Consider the following 22,684-nt stretch of genomic DNA (forward strand, 5'->3'; position numbering starts at 1 on the left):
GCCGCAACAAAGCTTCTTGATGATATGATGATTAATTACTCTGAATGGCACACGAAAAGAGCTCCACAAGGTAAGAAGGTAAATTCTGTTGAAAAAACCTCCTCCTTGAGTGATAAGATTGATGCTATTATGTCTATGCTTGTTAATGGTAGATCTAATGTTGATCCTAATAATGTTCCTTTAGCATGTTGATGTGAACTTCATTAAAAATAATAATTTCAATAACAACGCTTATAGAAATAATTCTGGTAACAACTATAGGCCATATCCTTCTAATAATAGTAATGGTTATGGTAATTCTTATGGTAATTCTTACAACAATAATAGGAGTGTACCCTCTGGTCTTGAAGCCATGCTTAAAGAATTTATTAGTACACAAACTGCTTTTAACAAAAATGTTGAAGAAAAGCTTGGTAAAATTGATATTCTTGCTTCAAAAGTTGATAGTCTTGTTGCTGATGTTGATCTTTTAAAATTGAAAGTTATGCCTAATGAAACTAAAGATATTAAGTCATTTGCTACAGCAAACTCCATCCAAGTTCGAATTAATGAGAATATTAGATTGATGGCTGAATTGCATGCTAGGTGGGAAAAAGAAGAAAAACTAGCTAACGAGAAAAATGTAGCTAAAGTTTGGACTATTACCACCACTAGTAATGATAATGCTTCACATGTTGCTACACCTCCTACTATCAATGGTAAAATAATTGGTGTTGGCAATGTTTCTAATCCTAATGCAAAGCTTGCAAAACTGTCTGAAACAGCTAAAACTGCTGAAACTGTTTGTGATAAAACTGCTGAAATTTTTTAGAATATTGGGAACAATGATCCCATTGCTTTAGATCATAATGGTTTAGATTTTGATGATTGTCACATCTCTGAAGTTATAAAGTTCTTACAAAAACTTGCTAAAAGTCCTAATGCTAGTGCTATAAATTTTGCCTTTACAAAACATACTACAAATGCTCTCATTAAAGCTAGAGAAGAGAAATTAAAACTTGAAACTTCTATTCCTAGGAAGTTGGAAGATGGTTGGGAGCCCATCATTAAGATGAATGTCAATGATTTTGATTGTAATGCTTTATGTGATCTTGGTGCAACTATTTCTGTTATGCCTAAGAAAATCTATAATATGCTTGACTTGCCACCATTGAAAAATTGTTATTTGGATGTTAATCTTGCTGATAATTCTACAAAAAAACCTTTGGGGAGGATTGATAATGTTTGCATTACGGTTAACAATAACCTTGTCCCCGTTGATTTTGTTTTCTTGGATATTGAATGCAATGCATCTTGTCCCATTATTTTGGGAAGACCTTTTCTTCGAACTGTTGGTGCTATTATTGATATGAAGGAAGGTAATATTAAATATCAATTTCCTCTCAAAAAAGGTATGGAACACTTCCCTAGAAAGATAATGAAGTTACCTTTTGATTCTTTTATTAGAACAAATTATGATGTTGATGCTTCATCTCTTGATAATACTTGATTCACACTTTCTGCGCCTAGCTGAAAGGCGTTAAAAAAAGCGCTTATGGGAGACAACCCATTATTTTACTTCTGCACTTTTGTTTTATATTTGAGTCTTGGAAGTTGTTACTACTGTAGCAACCTCTCCTTATCTTTATTTTATTGCATTGTTGTGCCAAGTAAAGTCTTTGATAGTAAAGATGATACTAGATTTGGATTACTGCGCAGAAACAGAATTCTTACTGTCACGAAATTGAGCCGCCCTATCTGTAGGTAACCCAGAAAAATCTGCCAATTTACGTGCGTGATCCTCAGATATTTACGCAACTTTCATTCAATTTGAGCATTTTCATCTGACCAAGTTAAGTGCCCCATAAAAATTCATCTTTATGTACTGTTCTGTTTTGACAGATTCTGCCTTTTATTTCGCATTGTCTGTTTTGCTATGTTTGATGGATTTCTTTGTTCCATTAATTTTCAGTAGCTTTGTGCAATGTCCAGAAGTGTTAAGAATGATTATGTCACCTCTGAATATGTGAATTTTTGATTATGCACTAACCCTCTAATGAGTTTATTTTGAGTTTGGTGTGGAGGAAGTTTTCAAGGATCAAGAGAGAAGGATGATACAATAGGATCAAGAAGAGTGAAAACTCTAAGCTTGGGGATGCCCCCGTGGTTCATCCCTGCATATTTCAAGAAGACTCAAGCATCTAAGCTTGGGGATGCACAAGGCATCCCCTTCTTCATCGACAACTTATCAGGTCACCTCTAGTGAAACTATTGTTATCACCAGATTTTAACCGGATCAAGAGGTGGGCCGTGATTTAGATGGGCTTGGAAGCTATGCACGTAAAGGAGATGATGAATCGGCCTTGTACGAGATTTTGGGCTAAATGGCCCGTGTATCTGTAAATTATAGTAGATTCTGTGTCGGTTAGAATTAAGAGTTAGAGTTTAGCTCGTACACGGTTGGGATTATTCCCAAGTTAGAGAGTCTGCGGACTATAAATATGTATCTAGGGTTATTGAGAAGGAGGACGAACACGTTCACAACAAATCAATCTAGGCGCATCGCCACCCCTTGTTTCGAGGGTTTCTTCCGGGTAAGCGTCATGCTGCCTAGATCGCGTCTTGCGATCTAGGCAGTAGTTGTTTATTCGCTGCTTGGTGTTGCTCGTGCAGAAGCGTTTTTGATGGCGAGCAACACTGTTATCGTAGATGTTTTAGGGTTGACATGGATGCTTTTCTGATATACTTGCTTAGCCATGCCACCCTTCAACGTCTAGCTACCTTTACACCTACCTTAGGTGTAAGGGTAGCATCTTGCTTAGTCTTTACTTGGTAGATCTGATCTGTTATAGTTGCTCCTTGTTCTTCAAGGATTGGTTTGATATCTGCATGGTTAGGCCTTACAAACGGGTTGAATGATCCGGTAGCGCGTAAGGTGTAGTTTTGCTGTTCCTAGAGGGATTGTTCCGGGGATCGACTTTATGTTGGTCTTTAGGCCTCTTTAGGGATAGTTTTTCCTATTATTTTACGTATCTGCTAGGCTCAATTACGTGTAGGACGTTCCGGTTATGCGGTGAAAACCCTAAACTGTCGTAGATTGATTCATCTTGGTATCGATTAAGCAGGAGTCCCATGTTATTACAAATCTAACACGACCAATGGGATAATCGGCTCTTATTTAATGTTTACGTGTTTGCCATGCAGGAAGCTAGTCGAAGCAATCCAATACCTTCCTGACCAGGTATAGGTCAGGTGGCACGCCCTTGCATTCAGTTGGGACATGTGCCAGAAGGCATTGCGGGCCGTCGCCCGAGGGACCAGAGCCAACCGCAGTTCTGGGAGCCTCCCGGCTCTACGGTGTTGATCGTCGCCAGCTCGCCGGTGGGTTTTGGCAGGCAACACATTCTGGCACGCCCGGTGGGACAGTCTTCAGCAACCACGTCAACATCTGCACCTGAGATGGCAGATGAACCAGTCACGTACGACGATCTGCCCGAGGAGCATAAGAAACAGTATGATGAGCTCAAAGCTCTTTTCGAGGCCGATCTCATCGGCTCTTTCGGTAGGACCCGTTCGCATGGCATTAGGTGGAAGGGTTTCTCAGCCGAGGGTGCTCTCGATCAGGTAGATCTGTCTACGCCTTCAGAGGAACGCACCAGAGCTCTGCGCCAGGAGGTCAACTACATGGTGGCTCATTCTGTACACCGCCATTCTGAGAGTTTGGTAAATGCCTTTGAGCGCGTTGCGGTCCGCGTGGTTCAGGAGATTATGAAGCATCAGTATTCTCCATCGGGGCCAGCCCTAGGGACTCACCAGGGAGAACTCCTGTTCCAAACCAGACCGCCGCTACCATTTGCACTTGCCGCTCCAGAGCCGCCGGCTTCACCGGCGTACATCGTCTACAAAATCGGAGGCGATCCTGGCGACTACCAGTTCCTGTACGAGCCACCTAAGGAAATCCCACATGGATATATGTGCACGTACGTGCCGGATTCTAACACCTTCACGTGCACGAACCAGATTTCAGCAGGAGGGATTTCTGGAACACTAGCAGTGGTTCCTGGGGCGGATGCAGATAAGCAGGCGTGGCTAGCTAAATACGCCACCGGAACAAGTCATGACAGCTCAGCTCCTGCAGCTAGTACAGTGGAACAGATCAGCACGATCTTGAGAGACCAGTTCGGCATACTGCCAAAGAGGAAAACAATCGGCTATTCCAAGCCGTACCCTAATGATTATGATCTGATTCCACTGCCACCCAAATATCGGCTCCCTGAGTTCTCAAAGTTCAATGGATCAGAAGGGTCCAGCTCAATTGAACACGTGAGCCGATATTTAGCGCAGTTGGGCATGATTTCAGCATCGGACCAGCTACGCGTAAGGTTTTTCGCGCAATCTCTCACAGGACCAGCTTTCGGGTGGTACACCTCGTTGCCGCCAGATTCCATCCGGACATGGAAGCAGATGGAGGAGCAGTTTTATATTCAATATCACTCAGAAACTACCGAGGCTGGCATTGCCGATCTGGCACAGGTACGGCAGAGGCGTGGAGAAGCGGTGTCTGAATATATCCAGCGTTTTAGGACTGTGAAGAACCGATGTTATTCGGCTCGTATAACGGAGAAAGAAGCAGTCGAGCTGGAAGTATCAGGCCTCGCAGCACCAATCAAGGACCTGGTTTTCCAAGTTGAGTACAACTCGCTGGCGCACATGGCCCAAAAGTTAACAGCATATGAGCAGCGTCACCCAGAGTTGTACCAAGACAAGTTCAAACGTCCGGTAGCCCTGGTCGAGACGGACGAGGTTGGAGACTCTGCAAAAGACCAGGAGGTAGCCGTAGCTGAATGGGCTCGGGGGGCACCCCCCGTGACCTGTACATGGGTGAAACCACAAGGGCCAGCAAAAGGGTTTGACTTCGATGTAAGTAAAGCTGAGCAAATCTTTGACCTACTACTTAAGGGAAAATAGCTGAAACTACCCGAAGGCCACAAGATCCCTACGGCGCAAGAGCTAAACGGGAAACCATACTGTAAGTGGCACCACTCGTTCACCCATGTCACCAGCGAATGCAAGGTGCTGCGTCAGCAGATCCAAATGGCGATAGAACAAGGCCGTCTGATCTTTGGACAGTTTGCCATGACAGTGGACACACATCCGTTCCCTGGCGTCAACATGGTAGAACTCAGCCGCTCCGCAAGGCGTCGGCTAGACTTTTCGTTCGATGTCAACATGGCAGGGTCTGTATACCGCCATGGCAAAGACAAAGAAGAAAGCAGTCACTCCAGTGGCAAGGACAAAGAGGAGGCCGGTTCAAGCGATCGGCTCCGATATGATGATAAAAGGTACATCACTGAGGAACAAGTCAGGACCGTGCGGTATCAGCGGCCACTCTCAGACCATCTCCTTAACAAGTACGAGCGTCAGTATGACCGATGTCGGCAGTACGATAGAGACGACCAAAGGTATCATCGGTCTGACATCGACAATGGAAGATATCATCGGTATGACCGAGATGACGAGAGATATGAACGCCGCGTAAAAGAGACGTCACGAGAGCAGAAAGACATGGACAGACACTGGGACTGTCCTTTCTTTAAGCATTGCTGGGATTCAGGGATGAGCCGATTGCCTACAATCGACAACTGCCCAGAGTGCAGACAGAAGAGGAAGGACACATGCGACGTATCAGTGTTCGAACGTCTGGGGCCACTCCCATCCCACGGCAGGAGAGCTGAGTCACCTCAGGAGGAAGATCTTGAGGAATTAGAAGACGAAGAAGAAGACCGATACCATCGGCCAAGGTGGTACCCAGATGGACTTAGTCACTCCCAGAAGCGTAGGGTCCAGCGACTACGTAGCTTATAAGAAGCTGAGGCGCAATACCTGCACACTTTGAGGAAGGCGCGGCCCGATCTGGCCGTAAAGATTCATCAAACCTTGGATGCGGAAGATCGACCACCAAAGAAGGAATGGCGCCCCAAACAGACAAAAGCCGATGTGAAGGCATCGGCTGGCACGAATATGGTGTTCATGCTTCCTTCAGAATTCAGCGCTCCAAGAAACGAAGAAGTGCCGATAGCACAGTTCGACTTCGGCCCACGACCAGTCATTTTTGAGAAGCCACGGGAGAAGAGCTACAAACATCTGAAGGCCCTGTACCTGAAAGGGTATATCAATGGGCAGCCCGTCGGCAGGATGCTGGTTGACACGGGAGCGGCAGTCAACATCATGCCATACTCCATGCTGCGGCGTTTGGGACACTCTAACTCGGATCTGATCAAGACCAACGTCACACTAAGCGACTTCAACGGCCAAGCATCAGAGACTCAAGGTGTTCTGAACGTGGACCTAACTGTCGGCTGGAAAACCGTCCCTACGTCATTCTTCATCGTCGATAGCAAAAGAACCTACGTTGTCCTACTAGGGAGGGATTGGATTCACGCCAACTGCTGCATCCCATCTACAATGCACCAATGCCTGATACAGTGGGATGGAGATGAAGTGGAAGTCATCCAGGCCGATGATTCGATTGAGATCTCAACAGCTGGCATGAACATCTGGGACGCGGACGGTCAAGGGCCGCTCTCTGGAGTCAGTTTGGACGGCTGTGAGCGTATTGAGGTTACAAAAAACGGGGTGAGGCTGGTCTTATCCACTGGCCTGATAGTGTAACTGCACCAAAGTCACTAGACATGCGTAGCAAGGCCGATCCCTACGATCGGCCCCAAAAAATAAAAATAGGTTGTACACCCTCGTTGAACAATGCAATGAAAAGGGAGGCCGATTCATGCAATTGGCCCATATTACCCTCATCATATATTTTACCTGCGTTCAACATTGACCTAGCAGGTGATGGAAAGCTAGGGTATGGGTTTACATCGGCTGATGAGCTAGAAGAGATCGACATTGGTCCTGGGGATAAGCCACGACCAACATTTATCAGCAAGAAGTTGGATCCACATCTGAGGAGTCGAATGATAGCTCTGTTGAAAGAATACCCAGATTGTTTTGCCTGGGATTACACAGAGATGCCCGGGTTAGACAGGAGCATCATTGAGCATCGGCTCCCTCTTAAGAAGGGATTTCGGCCATTCCAGCAACGAGCACGACAGATGAAGGCCGAAGTTTTAGAAGAAGTCAAGAAAGAGATCGAGAAAATGTTGGCTGTCGGGTTCATCAGGCCATGCAGGTATGCTGAGTGGATTTCCACCGTCGTGCATGTGGAGAAAAAGGACGGCCGAATGCGCGTCGCCATAGATTTTCGGGATCTCAACAGAGCCACTCCAAAGGATGAGTACCCAATGCCGGTCGCAGAAACGTTGATCAACACAGCTGCTGGGCATAAAGTGTTGAGTTTCATGGATGGCAACGCCGGCTACAATCAAATTTTCATGGCTCCGGAAAACATAAACAAAACTGCATTCAAAGTACCAAGTGCAGTGGGCTTGTTTGAATACGTGGTCATGACATTCGGATTGAAAAACGCCGGCGCAACATATCAACGAGCCATGAATTACATCTTCCATGATCTGATTGGCAAATTGGTGGAGATCTACATCGACGACGTGGTAGTCAAGTCTGTCTCGGTGGAAGGACACTTGGAGGATTTGCGACGCATTTTGGACCGAACTAGGAAATTCCGACTTAGAATGAATCCAAAGAAGTGTGCTTTTTGTGTGACGGCCGGTCAATTCCTGGGCTTCTTAGTTCATGAACGTGGAATTGATATCGGCCTGAAGAGTCAGGAGGCCGTGCGCACAATGAAGCCGCCTACCACGAAGAAGGAACTGCAATGTCTCATCGGCAAGATCAACTTCGTCAGAAGATTCATCTCCAACTTGTCAGGACGAATCGAGCTGTTCATGGGATTGGTGAAGATTAAAGCTGATGAGGAATTTCGCTGGGGGGCAGAGCAACAGCAAGCATTCGACGAGATCAAAGAGTATCTATCAAAGCCGCCCGTGTTGGTTCCGCCCCAGCCAGACAGACCATTCTATATCTATCTGTCGGTAGCTGACACTTCCATCGCCTCAGTGGTGGTCCAAGTCTACGATGGTCTGGAAAGAGTTGTGTTCTACCTCAGCAGAAGGATGTTGGATGCAGAAACCAGGTACCCCGAGATTGAGAAGTTATGCCTCTGCCTATTCTTTACCTGCACCAAGCTTCGTCACATCCTGCTCACCGCGGAAATCGTCATCATCTGCAAATCAGATGTAGTCAAACACATGCTGTCGGCTCATGTGTTGAAAGGCCGACTTGGTAAGTGGATGTTTGTGTTATCGGAGTTTGATCTCCGGTATCAGCCGGCGAAGGCAGCCAAGGGACAAGCGTTGGCCGATCTTATTGCTGGGCGAATCAACACGGATATAGCAGCACTGTCGGTGCGTGCATGGGCCATGTTTTTCGATGGATCGGTTTGTGAAGATGGTTGTGGCATCGGAATTCTGCTCGTGTCGCCTCGGGGGGGCAACATATTCCTTCTCCATCAGGCTACCTACCCCGTGCACCAACAATGTCGCCGAGTATGAAGCAATACACAAGGGTATGGAGTTGCTTATGGAAGCCGGGGCAGAAGCAGTGGAAGTTTTTGGAGACTCCAAGTTGGTAATTTCCCAGCTCACAGAGGAATACAAATGCGAGAGCAAGTCCCTCTTCCCATTATGGATGCAATGCCGAGAATTGATGACACAATTCAGATACATCAACTTCAGTTGGATCCCGAGGTCGCAAAATACCGAGGCCAACGATCTCGCCCAGACGGCGTCAGGCTACAAGGACGTTGCAGAAGGAGCCGATGTCCAGGTATTTTCCTTGGAACCGGATGACTGGAGAGCCGATATCTTCAATTACTTGAAAGATCTGGCTCGGGGGGCACCTAAACGGATAAGGTACAAAGCCATGAAGTATGTCCTTATAGGTGATGATATGTTCTACAGAACTTTGGAAGGATTACTTCTCAAATGTTTGGGAACAGCCAAGTCGAATCGGCTCTTACACGAAGTACATGAAGGAGCTTGCGGAACTCACCAATCAGCTCATAAAATGAAGTGGCTGATCAGGCGATCAGGGTTTTACTGGCCCACCATGCTTGAGGACTGCTTCACGTACTATAAAGGGTGCCAAGCATGCCAGATGTTTGGGAAAATTCAGATGGTGCCCGCATCAGCAATGAACCCCATCATCAAACCTTGGCCATTCCGAGGATGGGGCATGGATATGATCGGCAAAATCCATCCTGCATCGAGCAAAGGCCATGAGTGGATTTTGGCCATTACAGATTACTTCACTAAGTGGGTGGAGGCCGTCCCTATGAAGAAGGTCAAATCGGAAGATGTTATCAATTTTGTGAAAGAACATGTCATTCATAGATTCGGAATTCCCCAGACTATCACGACCGATGGAGGTTCGGTCTTCATTTCTAAGGAGTTCAGAAAGTTCTGCGATGACATGGGAATAAAGCTGATCCGATCGTCTCCATACTATGCTCAGGCAAATGGGCAGGCTGAAGCATCCAACCAGAGCCTCATCAAGCTGATTAAGAGAAAAGTTGACGAGCACCCTAGACGTTGGCATGAGGTATTGTCAGAAGCTTTGTGGGCTTATCGCATGTCATGTCACGGGGCTATAAAAACCTCGCCATACCAACTGGCCTATGGACAGGAAGCCGTATTGCCTTGGGAAATTACGGCTGGATCAAGACGTGTTACGTTTCAGAATGATCTAACGTCTGAAGAATATGCGGCCCTGATGAGTGATAGTATTGAGGATCTGACAGAACTCAGACTTTGGTCGTTGGAGAAGATTAAAGAGAACAAAGCCAAGGTAGCTCGCGCATACAATAAGAAGGTGAGACCAAAGGAGTTTCAGGTTGGTGATCTGGTATGGGAAGCTGTGTTGCCATTAGGAACAAAGGATAAAGCATATGGCAAATGGTCTCCTAATTGGCACGGGCCATACAAAGTCGATCAGGTTTTGAAGGGTAATGCATACATGCTCGAGCAGTTAGACGGTGTTAAATTCCCAGTAGCTGTCAATGGGCAGCATCTCAAGAATTATTTCCCAAGCATGTGGGATGACGGGCAGTGAAATATGGGGGCCGATGCATAAAATTGGCCAGTAAAAACAAAAAAGTTTTTTTACATCCAGATCATAGCCGATGTACAGACATCGACTTTAGACTAAAAAGCCGATGCACATCCATCGACTCTAGAGGAACAAGCTCAAATGAGCAGTTAACAGATTATTGTCAGGCCAGAGACCGTGGCGTTGGGATGATTCTCCCATTGGATTCGCTGAAGGGGTTGAATCTGTGCGTTTGAGTTTTAAAGGTTGCATGGACGCGAATTGATTTTGTTCGGACGGCAATTTGGGGGGATTTGACTTTACTCTGTCGGACGAAGGTTCAGATTACCGTGTGAATGGGCAACTGATTTGGCCTGAATCACGTTTTATGGTAAAAGCCGATGCGCTGCCATCGGCTCTTTGCGTGTTGACTTCCTTTGACAATCGGCAAAATTAATATGGAAGCAAAATCGGCATAGGAACATTTTCTTCATTAATAGGAGGGATTTCTTACAAAGAAAGAGTCGATTGCTCGAGGGAGGAAGAACAAAAGGGAGGTCTATTGACCAATCTACTGCTACTACTAGTCCTATACTAGTAGATGCTACCCTATGGGCCGTCGCTGCCCTCGTCGTCACCGTCGTAGCTGCCGTCGGCACTGCTGCCGGCGGGCTCCTCGTCGCTGCTGACGGAGCCCTTGGCAGGGGCTACGTACTCCTCGTCGTCGTCGTCGTCGTCGTCATCGTCCGACTCGGCGCGGAAGCGCTTCGCCGGCGGGTAGTCCTCGAGGGAGTTGTCGTCATCTTCTTCTTCTTCCTCCTGGTCGGAGGAGGTGAAGTCATCCCAGGAGAAGCGGTCGTCCTCGCTCTCCGCCTCCAGCTCCCCGTCGACGAGGAATCGGAGGTCGTCCTCTCCGTCGGTCAAGGACCTGTTGTCCTCGGACCAAACAGAGGAGTCGTGGTCCTCCTGGTCCCATTCCTCTGGGGCGCGGCGGTTGCACGCCGCCATACAATCCCACTCCGGCGTAGGTGGGCGGGAGGAGGAAGAGGAGGACTGGAAGGAGATGCCCGACGAGGCGGAGGAGGAGGAAGAGGAATACATTGCTATGGAGGAAGGGTTTTTTTGCCGATGGCTAGTACAGAGCAAGGGGATGAAGAGGCGAACTGTTTGGCGCGTATAATAATGGGGATATAGTGGAGATTTAATGATACCGCGGTTTCCGAGGAAGTGGTGCCAAAAACTGTCAAATCGTGCAGAGAAGTTGAGAAGGCAAGGCATCATGATGAAGGATACTGCGACGGTTCTGCCCTGCAACGACATGACCCTACGAAGAAAAAACAGAGTGGTTTTGGAATTACCATTGCCAAAACCAGGGGGGCATGTGTTATCACCAGATTTTAACCGGATCAAGAGGTGGGCCGTGATTTAGATGGGCTTGGAAGCTATGCACGTAAAGGAGATGATGAATCGGCCTTGTACGAGATTTTGGGCTAAGTGGCCCGTGTATCTGTAAATTATAGTAGATTCTGTGTCGGTTAGAATTAAGAGTTAGAGTTTAGCTCGTACACGGTTGGGATTATTCCCAAGTTAGAGAGTCTGCGGACTATAAATATGTATCTAGGGTTATTGAGAAGGAGGACGAACACGTTCACAACAAATCAATCTAGGCGCATCGCCACCCCTTGTTTCAAGGGTTTCTTCCGGGTAAGCGTCATGCTGCCTAGATCGCGTCTTGCGATCTAGGCAGTAGTTGTTTATTCGCTGCTTGGTGTTGCTCGTGCTGAAGCGTTTTTGATGGCGAGCAACACTGTTATCGTAGATGTTTTAGGGTTGACATGGATGCTTTTCTGATATACTTGCTTAGCCATGCCACCCTTCAACGTCTAGCTACCTTTACACCTACCTTAGGTGTAAGGGTAGCATCTTGCTTAGTCTTTACTTGGTAGATCTGATCTGTTATAGTTGCTCCTTGTTATTCAAGGATTGGTTTGATATCTGCATGGTTAGGCCTTACAAACGGGTTGAATGATCCGGTAGCGCGTAAGGTGTAGTTTTGCTGTTCCTAGAGGGATTGTTCCGGGGATCGACTTTATGTTGGTCTTTAGGCCTCTTTAGGGATAGTTTTTCCTATTATCTTACGTATCTGCTAGGCTCAATTACGTGTAGTTCGTTCCGGTTATGCGGTGAAAACCCTAAACTGTCGTAGATTGATTCATCTTGGTATCGATTAAGCAGGAGTCCCATGTTATTACAAATCTAACATGAACCATGGGATAATCGGCTCTTTGAGCCGATCCACAGAGCAACCTAAGAGCCGATCGGGGCTCGTATTTAATGTTTACGTGTTTGCCATGCAGGAAGCTAGTCGAAGCAATCCAACACCTTCCTGACCAGGTATAGGTCAGGTGGCACGCCCTTGCATTCAGCTGGGACGTGTGCCAGAAGGCATTGCGGGCCATCGCCCGAGGGACCAGAGCCAACCGCAGTTCTGGGAGCCTCCCGGCTCTACGGTGTTGATCGTCGCCAGCTCACCGGTGGGTTTTGGCAGGCAACAACTATATTTTTATTCCGTCACATCTTATGTGCTTTACTTGGAGCGTCTTTATGTTTTTATTTTCGTTTTGTTTGAATAAAATCGGATCCTAGCATTCTTTGTGTGGGAGAGAGACACGCTCCGCTGTTGCATATGAACACATGTGTTCTTAGCTTTACTCTTAATGTTCATGGCGAAGGTTGAAACTGCTTCGTTCATTGTTATATGGTTGGAAACAGAAAATGCTTCATGTGGTAATTGGTATAATGTCTTGAATAATTTGATACTTGGCAATTGTTGTGCTCAAATAGATCATGTTTAAGCTCTTGCATCATGTACTTTGCACCTATTAGTGAAGAAACACCATAGAGCTTGTTGAAATTTGGTTTGCATGATTGGTCTCTCTAAAGTCTAGATATTTTCTGGTGAGGGTTTGAACAACAAGGAAGACAGTGTAGAGTCTTATAATGCTTGCAATATGTTATTGTGTAAGTTTTGCTGTACCGGTTCATACTTGTGTTTGCTTCAAACAACCTTGCTAGCCTAAGCCTTGTATTGAGAGGGATTACTTCTCGTGCATCCAAATCCTTGAGCCAAAAACTATGCCATTTGTGTCCACCATACCTACCTACTACATGGTATTTCTCTGCCATTCCAAAGTAAATTGCTTGAGTGCTACCTTTAAAATTTCATTCCTTGTCTTTGCAATATATAGCTCATGGGAAAAATAGCTTAAAAACTATTGTGGTATTGAATATGTACTTATGTATCTTTTTTCTTATAAGTTGCTTGTTGAGTGGTAACCATGTTCCTGGGGACGCCATCAACTATTTCACCTTTATTGAATATCGTGTGAGTTGCTATGCATGTTCGTCTTGTGTGAGTTTCACCTTTATACAAAGGAAATATTCTCGGAATTGGACGAAATCAACGCCCAGGGTCTTATTTTTTCCACGAAGCTTCCAGAAAACCGAAGGGATTACGAAGTGGGGCGACGAGGCGCGGCCACCATAGGGCCGTGCGGCCTAAGGGGGGCCCGCGCCGCCCTATGGGGTGGGCCCCTCGCGCCGCCTCCAACCCTGCCCTTCCGCCTACTTATAGCCTTCGTCGCGAAAACCCCTGTACCGAGAGCCACGATACGGAAAACCTTCCAGAGACGCCGCCGCCGCCAATCCCATCTCGGGGGATTCAGGAGATCGCCTCCGGCACCCTGCCGGAGAGGGGAATCATCTCCCGGAGGACTCTTCATCGCCATGATCGCCTCCGGATTGATGTGTGAGTAGTTCACCCCTGGACTCTGGGTCCATAGCAGTAGCTACATGGTTGTCTTCTCCTCATGTGCTATCATTGTTAGATCTTGTGAGCTGCCTATCATGATCAAGATCATCTATTTATAATGCTACATGTTGTGTTTGTTGGGATCCGATGAATATGGAATACTATGTCAAGCTGATTATCAATCTATCATATATGTGTTGTTTATGATCTTGCATGCTCTCCGTTGCTAGTAGAGGCTCTGGCCAAGTTGATACTTGTAACTCCAAGAGGGAGTATTTATGCTCGATAGTGGGTTCATGCCTCCATTAAATCTGGGACAGTGACATAAAGTTCTAAGGTTGTGGATGTGCTGTTGCCACTAGGGATAAAACATCAATGCTTTGTCTAAGGATATTTGTGTTGATTACATTACGCACCATACTTAATGCAATTGTCTGTTGTTTGCAACTTAATACTGGAAGGGGTGCGGATGCTAACCCGAAGGTGGACTTTTTAGGCATAGATGCATGCTGGATAGCGGTCTATGTACTTTGTCGTAATGCCCAATTGAATCTCACTCTACTCATCATGATATGTAGGTGCATTGTTATGCCCTCTTTATTTGTCAATTGCCCAACTGTAATTTATTCACCCAACATGCTATTTCTTATTGGAGAGACACCACTAGTGAACTGTGGACCCCGGTCCATTCTTTTACATCTGAATACAATCTATTGCAATCATTGTTCTCTACTGTTCTTTGCAAACAGACATCATTTTCCACACCATACGTTTAATCCTTTGTTTACAGCAAGCCGGTGAGATTGACAACCTCACTGTTAAGTTGGGGCAAAGTATTTTGATTGTGTTGTGCAGGTTCCACGTTGGCGCCGGAATCACTGGTGTTGCGCCGCACTGCACTCCGTCACCAACAACCTTCACGTGCTCCTTGACTCCTACTGGTTCGATAACCTTGCTTTCTTACTGAGGGAAAACTTGCTGCTGTACACATCGTACCTTCCTCTTGGGGTTCCCAACGGACGAGTGCTTTACCGTCACAAGGAAGCTACTTTCTGTTGCCGTTGCAATCCAACACCCACGTCAGCAGTACACCAAATGTCCCAGGCTTAGACTCGTGTCGTGGTGAACGCTACAGCCGTGCATAGCAGACGCGCGTTGCAGTACACGCCACCTTCGTCTTTATAGAGCCCCTCTTTCTCTCCCTCGACGCTCGCCCACTCTCTCATTTTCACTTCAACCGCCTCTACTGTCCCATCATCTTCTCCACATCAGAAGAAAAAACCCCGAAGAAAACCGCCGGCGATGGAGAAGAATGAGATGCCCATTGTCGGCGCGTCAGCCGCCGCCGCCCCCGTCCAAGCCACCGTCGCTGCTTCCAACGTAGCCGCCGACGCATCGGCCGCCGCTCCTGTCCAGGCCCCCGTGGTTGCTTCCAATGTAGCCGCCGCCGCCGTCTAGGCCCCCGTCGCTGCTTCCAATGTAGCTGCCGCCACTGTCCAGGCCCCCGTGGCTGCTTCCAACGTAGATGTCGGCGCATCAGCCGCCGCCCCCGTCCAGGTCCCCGTCGCTTGGGACCCGTACGAACCAGTGCCGTACGTCGCGCCGGAGAACCCCCTACGACACTAGCATCGTCGACGACGAGCCGGAGGTAACCCTTTGTTCCCATGTTCTTATCCCATTTCATCCCTTTTGTGTTAGATCTAGCGTTATTAGGGTTCGTCTGTTCCTAGTTCAGTCCTTTTGTGTTAGATCTTGCGTTATTATTGTTTGTAATTTGCTTTTGTTTAAGATTCGGTTAACTTATATGAGTAATCAATCTCATCCGGTTAATTTGTGCCGATGATGATGAATATTTGGGTACAAATTGATTCAGGGTTTGGTCAGTGAACAATTGGTGTGTACAAATTTATTGTGCATGATCTTTCATTTACTGACTGAAATCCTGGATATAAGTGTGTCCAATGTAACTGAGTCTACCTCTTTTTTTCGTGCCCATATTATCATGCATGATCTTTTGTTCACTATCTGTTCCATCATAGTTGCAATTGACTCCATGTTTTTTGCACGATCTTTGGTGCTACGTGACAGGTGTAGAGCAGCGACGTTGACAGCGACAACGAGTCCTTCCACACCAAGACTCGTCACGTCCGCAAGAGGCTGCAGTCCGACCATTACGATGACCAATTGCTAGAGGCGTTTACAAATGCCCCTTCTGCTACAGGAAACTCCGCGCCACCGACTTCAACTGTCTGGTGAACCATGCTGAATCCATTGGCAGATGCGGCGCTAGAGTTGGAACGCCCGTGAACGTGCATGCGTTCATGGCCCAACACAAAGCACTTGGGATTCACCTGCGCAGCCTCCAAGAGAGTCACATGCGCTACCTGGAGGCGTTGAACGTGCCTACTGCACTCTCTGTATGTGACTGCTCTATCTGTAGAGCAGCTTAAATTCATGTAAAATGTAATTTATGTTGGATATAGGGATCTATCTGTAGTATTGCTGGATCTGTCGTGAATATATCTACGCTATGTTGGCTGCTGTATGCATCTTATCATATATTTTCTCTGGATTTGTGCCCTAGATTTCCTACCTGATTGGGTAAAAACGAAGGCATAAAAAATGAATGGCGTTAAAAAACAAAAGAAGAAGCTACTCTAGATTTGATACCAATTTGGGCAATCAAGAATGAATGAGAACGAGAGAGAGAGAGGAAAAAGGTGCATTGAAAACTGCTAATTTGGGCGAAAGATTAGAAACCACTCGTGCCCACGTCCCGGACCCACACGGCTCCACACGCTACGGTCCCACACGCTACGGCCCCCGCTCCGCTCGTATGACCAAACACGATCTCGTCCTGTCCCACGTGGTCCCTTTCCACCAGCCCCACGCGACGCGGCCCCACACGACGCGGCCCCACACGATGCGGCCCCACACGTCAGCACGGAACAGTAAACTAAATGGGAATTCTCCCGTCTAAACTCCTTCTGCGGGTTTCAGACAAGGCTTGGGAAAAACTGAGAAAAAACTAAGGAGGTGGAAAAAACTGAGTACAACTAAAGACCCGAGAGTACGAAACTAGAAAATCCTTTCTAGTATTGCCACAAATCTAGCATATGATGGTAGACCATTGGTAGTTAAATCCATATTCACTGGCTGATCATGTGGAGTGACCTGCCAGTCGTTTCTATGGAGTGGTATACACATAGAGAAATAAAGAAAAATGACTTTTTAAATGGTAAATTATCTTTAAGACCAACGATGCTAAAGGTCTTGGAGTGCTCAACCTGAGACTACAAAACTCTTATTTGATTATGAAGAACGTGTATAAGTTCATGAACCGGCTTGATATACCCTGGGTGAAATTACTCTGGAGTGGCCACTACTCATTACAGACCCCATAAGATAGCTTCAGTTGGATCTTTTTGGCGGAAAGATGTACTGTTTATCCTTGTGGGATACATTTCGGGACTTAAATAAATGATGGCGATGCTTTTCGTCGTTACCTTGTTGAAGGCATTGTCTCTGCAGTCTGCGTTTCTTCGCCTGGGCTGCTCCAGGGGAAACCCCAGACCCGGGACTCCCGGATCGGATGATAGCAGCGCGCAACACCGTTCTCCCTGTTGGGGGTATCGTTTTTGGAGCAGACAGCGGATGGTGGTGGTGCTGAGGTGGAGCGGTGTGCTTTTGCTGTGTCGGCATCGTCGAGTCGCCGTGACATGGTGCAGTGGTGTCTCGGGACGGATGCAGTATGATGGACATGCGCAGGATGGTGGAGTCGTCTGGCGCCGTGGCGGCATCGATGGCAGGCCTGGCATGGTCAATGCGATGATCTCTCTTGAAGATGGAGTCGAGGAAGACGGCGGTAGCAACTTCTATGTCGTGTGCGTTGGCGTATGCTGAGAATCTGCTTGTCTGGATGTGCTTCTCATCTGCTATTGGGCGGCCTGGGAAGGCATTTGGTTTTTGGATGATATGAGTTGGTGAATTGTCACCCCCTTCATCCCCCTGTAGGTTTAGCGAGGTGGCTTCGAGTTTGATCTTTTGTATTGCTCCTGTAAGGTGTTGCGAATAATCTAATAAAAAAAGTTGTGTGCATCCTTTGGTTGCAGAAGCTGGGGCGATATTTCCCCATTTCGGAAAAAAATACATGTACCCCTGGAAAACAAAACAGTATCATATGATGGAAATATAAGTAGATGGATGCCATTCCCAAAGAGAAGTTTCAACAGTTGTTCTCTTTTTTTTTCAAAACCAGGATGTAATCATCATTCATCAAGGAATCTTGTGATATTGCTGGCAATGGTTTGTATGATCATTTTCATCGCTTGACAACGGTCTAGTGAGCTCCATGATATCATAACATTGGTAGATAATAATCACGAGACACATAGATGGTTTTTTTTTTCCGAATGAATGGAGTTATGGGAACATCTGAAAAGAAAACAGACTCTTAACTATGGTCATGCAAATCTTGTGTTGGGAAAAAACACTACATCTTCTTTTGGCTTATGTTGCAAAACAGGCTAAATACGAGGACGGGCCTGCTGATCAGGAAAAACTTCCATGTTGATAGCACTAGTTGTGAGTGCTTCATGCAACGATTTTTAGATATGAATTCATCCAATGCTTCAGATGAGGCCTAAATTTTAAATGGAATAGTGATATTGAGATTATAGAAATGCTTATGGATGGCATGCATAAGGAGATATAAAATCAAGTGTGTTCAATAAATAGTGATCACAGGATGCTAGGCATTGTGGAATAATATAAATAGACAAATATTTGATTGACAAGATAACTGATTTTTTGTTGCACTAGTAGAAAAAGGGCCTTTAGTCCCGGTTCATAACGGGCTTTAGTCCCGGTTGTGCAACCGAGACTAAAGAGTCGAGACTAAAGGCCCCCCCTTTAGTCCCGGTTGCTTACGAACCGGGACTAATGGTCCATCCACGTGGGTTCCGTGCGCGAAAATTTCTCCAGGTGAATTTTTCTAATTTTATTTTTTGTAATTTTTTTCCACTCCATTTTTTTTCTATTTCTACAGAATTTCTATTATTTCAGTTATTTGCATAGTTTAGTCTCCATCTCTAACTACACTTATCTCTAGTCAAACTTCCCGCTCGGTCACCCATCCTCTCACTACTCTAGCACTAACACGCTTAACTTCCGAGTTTCATCCCGTCCCGCATCCAAGGGCTTCGCGCGCATGTATGTGATATTAGTATCATATCAATCCTATTAACATGTTGGTCGATATCACATTTCTTTATTGTTTGAATTTCAAATAATTCTTGTGATAAACAAAAGTAATGATGTAATAATAATCTTGAATAAATAACTAAACATTAACTTTTTAATTTGTATTATTTTTAATATTTTTAATATTTTAAATATTTTTTTGCCAAACCTAAAACCTAAAAATTTGAAAATCTAAAAATTGGGTAAAAGTAATAGTAATCTCGAAAATTCGAATTTCTTAATTTCAAAAGTTAATGCGATTTTACCATTTTTCAAACTTTTTTGCAAATAAGTGAAAATTCAAATTTCTCAATTTCACCGAATAGTAGGTTGCATAACATACAAGAATCTGGAAACATTTTATTTTTTAAATTTTCTATCATTTTCTTTTGTATTTTACGAAGCAAAAATGGCGATCCACGGGGGTGGGGGGTGAAGGGCGCGTTGGGAAAAAAACCTTTAGTCCCGGTTGGTGCGCCGGCTGGCAGCCCACCATAGCCCTTTAGTCTCGATTGGTGAGCATTAGTCTCGGTTCACCAGCAGAACAGGGACTAAAGACCACATTAATCTCGGGTGAAAGTATTTGGGGACTAATGTGTTGGGATGGAAGGCAATTTTTCTACTAGTGGAGTACCTCCTTGATTAACATGGTCATAAATGAAGAAATAGACACATACTCCCTCTGTCCTAAAATGTAAGGCATCTAAGCTTAACTAAAAGTACACGTCTTCTAACTTTGACTAAATTTCTACAAATAAATAAATAAATATTAACAATACTAATTCAATATCAATAGATTCATCATAAATTATATTTTCTCAATGAGTCCATTCAACAATGTAGATACTTTTTCCTAAATATTTGGTTAAAGTCAATAGGATTTTTAACTAAGGCGACTGCTAGGCGTCTGTTGCCGGATTTTTGGGCGAAAATCGATCGTTCTCCGGGCCGTTCGGTTGCAATCCGACCCTCAGAATCAGCCACAGCAGAACATTTACATTTGTCCACTTTCTATTTTGATGAATCAACCCGCGGTCATAGTCTTCTCCACATGACCGAAAGTATGTATACTTTTTATCCCGAACCTTCGAGTTATTTACAGCGAAGGACATACCTGAGGCTACAGAGTATTGCAACAAAATCAGTCTCTCTATGTACAAAAAAATATACTATTACAACAAATTAATACAATAAATTTCAAAAAAGGGAGTGCTATAAAATGATTTAACAAAAATATTATTTTACTGCAGATTGATTACAACAAAATAAATCTTGTAAAATCTACAAAAATAAGAAATATTTACAACAAAAATACCACATATTTTGTAGCAACTAAAATATAGCTAACCAACAATTTTTTTTATCCAGATTGATTTACAACAAAAATAAATAATTAAGTTATTAGCAATTATTATTAACAACTAAATCAAGAAAAAAATTAGACGTTTACAACAATAGTCAACAGCAATATCAATAGTATTTTTACCTATTTACAACAAAAAAAAATTCATATGTTTTTGTAGTGATGGAAAAGTGGTTCACAACATTTTATTTTGGTATAAAATTGAATGACAATAAAAGTCACCATCTATTTGAACGAAAAACACAAACAATTACAACAAAATGCACAAACTTGTGGCAAACACCCATACATACATTACAACATTTTGCATGTGCTTTTTCTACAAAACTTGTGCGCATTATTTACAAAAATATATAAGGTATGCAACATCGAGAAAAATATGGCGTTTTTCCATATCATTTTTTGCAATAGAAACGTGGATGCATATTTTTGGTGTAGTGGTGGGCTTCAGCATAACTAGTTTTGGTGGTTGTGTACTTCAGTGTAGCAAGCCATGGTGGTGGTGGACGTATATGGATGGTGGCCCAAAAGGGGACAAGCAAGGGAGCGATCCGAACGACCGATCTTTTGCTCCGATCGGTCGCCGGATACGAAATGTTTTCCTTTAACTAATCTTAGGCTCCTATTTCGGGACGGAAGGAGTACTTGACGCTCAACCATGACTAAAACAATAAGAAGAAGCAAGTCGTACTTACCGTCTCCAGCCGTGCCACAGACGTCACCACATTAGGCACCACGGCCGGCGCCGGCCCACTGGCTGATGTTGCCGACAGCCGCACGGTGACCGTGCCATTGAAGAATGGCTGGGTTTCATACCTGATACTACACCTGATCCCGAGAACCCTGGCTCCGATGGCGTCAGTGAAGAAGGTCGGTAGCTCCCTCATGATCCGGACGAGGCACCTCCAGCAGCGGTCCGGCGAGAAGTCCGGCGTGCACTGCGCCCAGCTGTACACCTGGGGCAGCTCCTTGTCGAAGTCGGCCTGCCCGGACGCGTAGAGGCGCGTGTCGGAGTTGAAGGCGGCGCTGCTAGCCGTGGCGTTGACGAGCGCAGCCACGACGCGCTGGAACCACGCCGGCTCCGCCGTGGCGTTAACAAGGTTGCGGATTGGGTAATAGGGGCTGTACTTGATTTCGTCGGTGGCGCGGAAGTGGATGTTGGAGTAGGTGAGCAAGCAGGAGTCGTAGTAGATGGTGGCGTCCTTGTAGTCGCAGGAGGCGATGAGGTCCTGGAAGGCCTGGTCGAGGCAGCTGGCGCAGTAGGAGACGCTGGCATCGCCGCGGCAGAGCGCGAGAGCCCACACCTGCTCGGGGGCGACGCCGGCCTGCCCGGTGGTGAAGAGACCCGGGGACGTGGAGGCGTTCTTGGGCATGGCGGCGGCCAGGAGGCTAAGACTCGCCTTGTAATTGCTGTCCGCCAGGAAGCCCCCGGCTCCGCAAAATGGCCACGGGTATGCTTCCACGGCGCCGCGCGGCAAGGCAAGCAGCGCCACGAAGACGAACAGGAGGAGACGGCGAGCCATGGTGTGGATGGTGGAGCGTGGATCAGCGCCCAGCCGACACCGCCAGGAGCTCTGCCTCGACGCCCTCTTCCTCCTCCGCTAGCCAGCGCAGGCCGGGGAGCCCTCAATCGCGGACGGCGCCACCGCCAGATGGTCGCCCGCGTCGCCCCGCATCTTTCCCCCTCCCCGCGCGTCTCAATCGCAGGCCGGTGCGCTCGATTGGAGCTCGACCGGAGCTCCCAGGGAGCCCATGGCCATGGCTGACGTCGTGCTGACGTCATGATGACGTCAGCCGACTCTTTTTACATTTTCTATTTTATTTATAATTCAGAAAATGATGTATTTTATATCAAAATGTGCAGAAATTTAAATCCTACATGTTTATGAGCTTTTCATACATCATTTCAACATTTAAACTTGCGAATGTAGTGAAACCTTAAAAGAACCCCTCTCTTATGGCGGTGTCCGATGTCGGAACCCCTTTAACTTGACCATGCACCTAGGGTTACTCAATTCCATTATCCTGACGTGTCATTCATATTGTATGCGCATTGCATTATGCCATGTCGTGATTGTGTGTTCCCCTTTCCGGTGTTTGGTTCTTCGCGCTAGGATCTGAGCCGGAGTCCGATGTCAACGCCACCGAAGAACAGTACTCATCCGCTGAGGGACAAGGCAAGCCCGAACCTGGTTCATCTATGATTTCGAAATTCTTTTATCTGTGGT

General features: G+C 46.0%; 1 protein-coding gene across 1 annotated transcript in view; it reads right to left on the reverse strand.

The window, feature by feature from the left end:
• LOC127340540 (cysteine-rich receptor-like protein kinase 6) overlaps positions 1-21,979 on the reverse strand; it is a 124,464-nt gene extending 102,485 nt beyond the window's left edge. Inside the window, exon 1 of the mRNA XM_071827739.1 lies at positions 21,174-21,979. Coding sequence (XP_071683840.1) covers positions 21,174-21,979 — 806 coding nt within the window. The remainder of the gene's footprint in view (positions 1-21,173) is intronic.
• Between the last annotated feature and the right edge of the window lie 705 nt (positions 21,980-22,684).

This window comes from Lolium perenne, chromosome 3 (assembly GCF_019359855.2).
Source record: "Lolium perenne isolate Kyuss_39 chromosome 3, Kyuss_2.0, whole genome shotgun sequence".
Taxonomy (NCBI): Eukaryota; Viridiplantae; Streptophyta; class Magnoliopsida; order Poales; family Poaceae; genus Lolium; species Lolium perenne.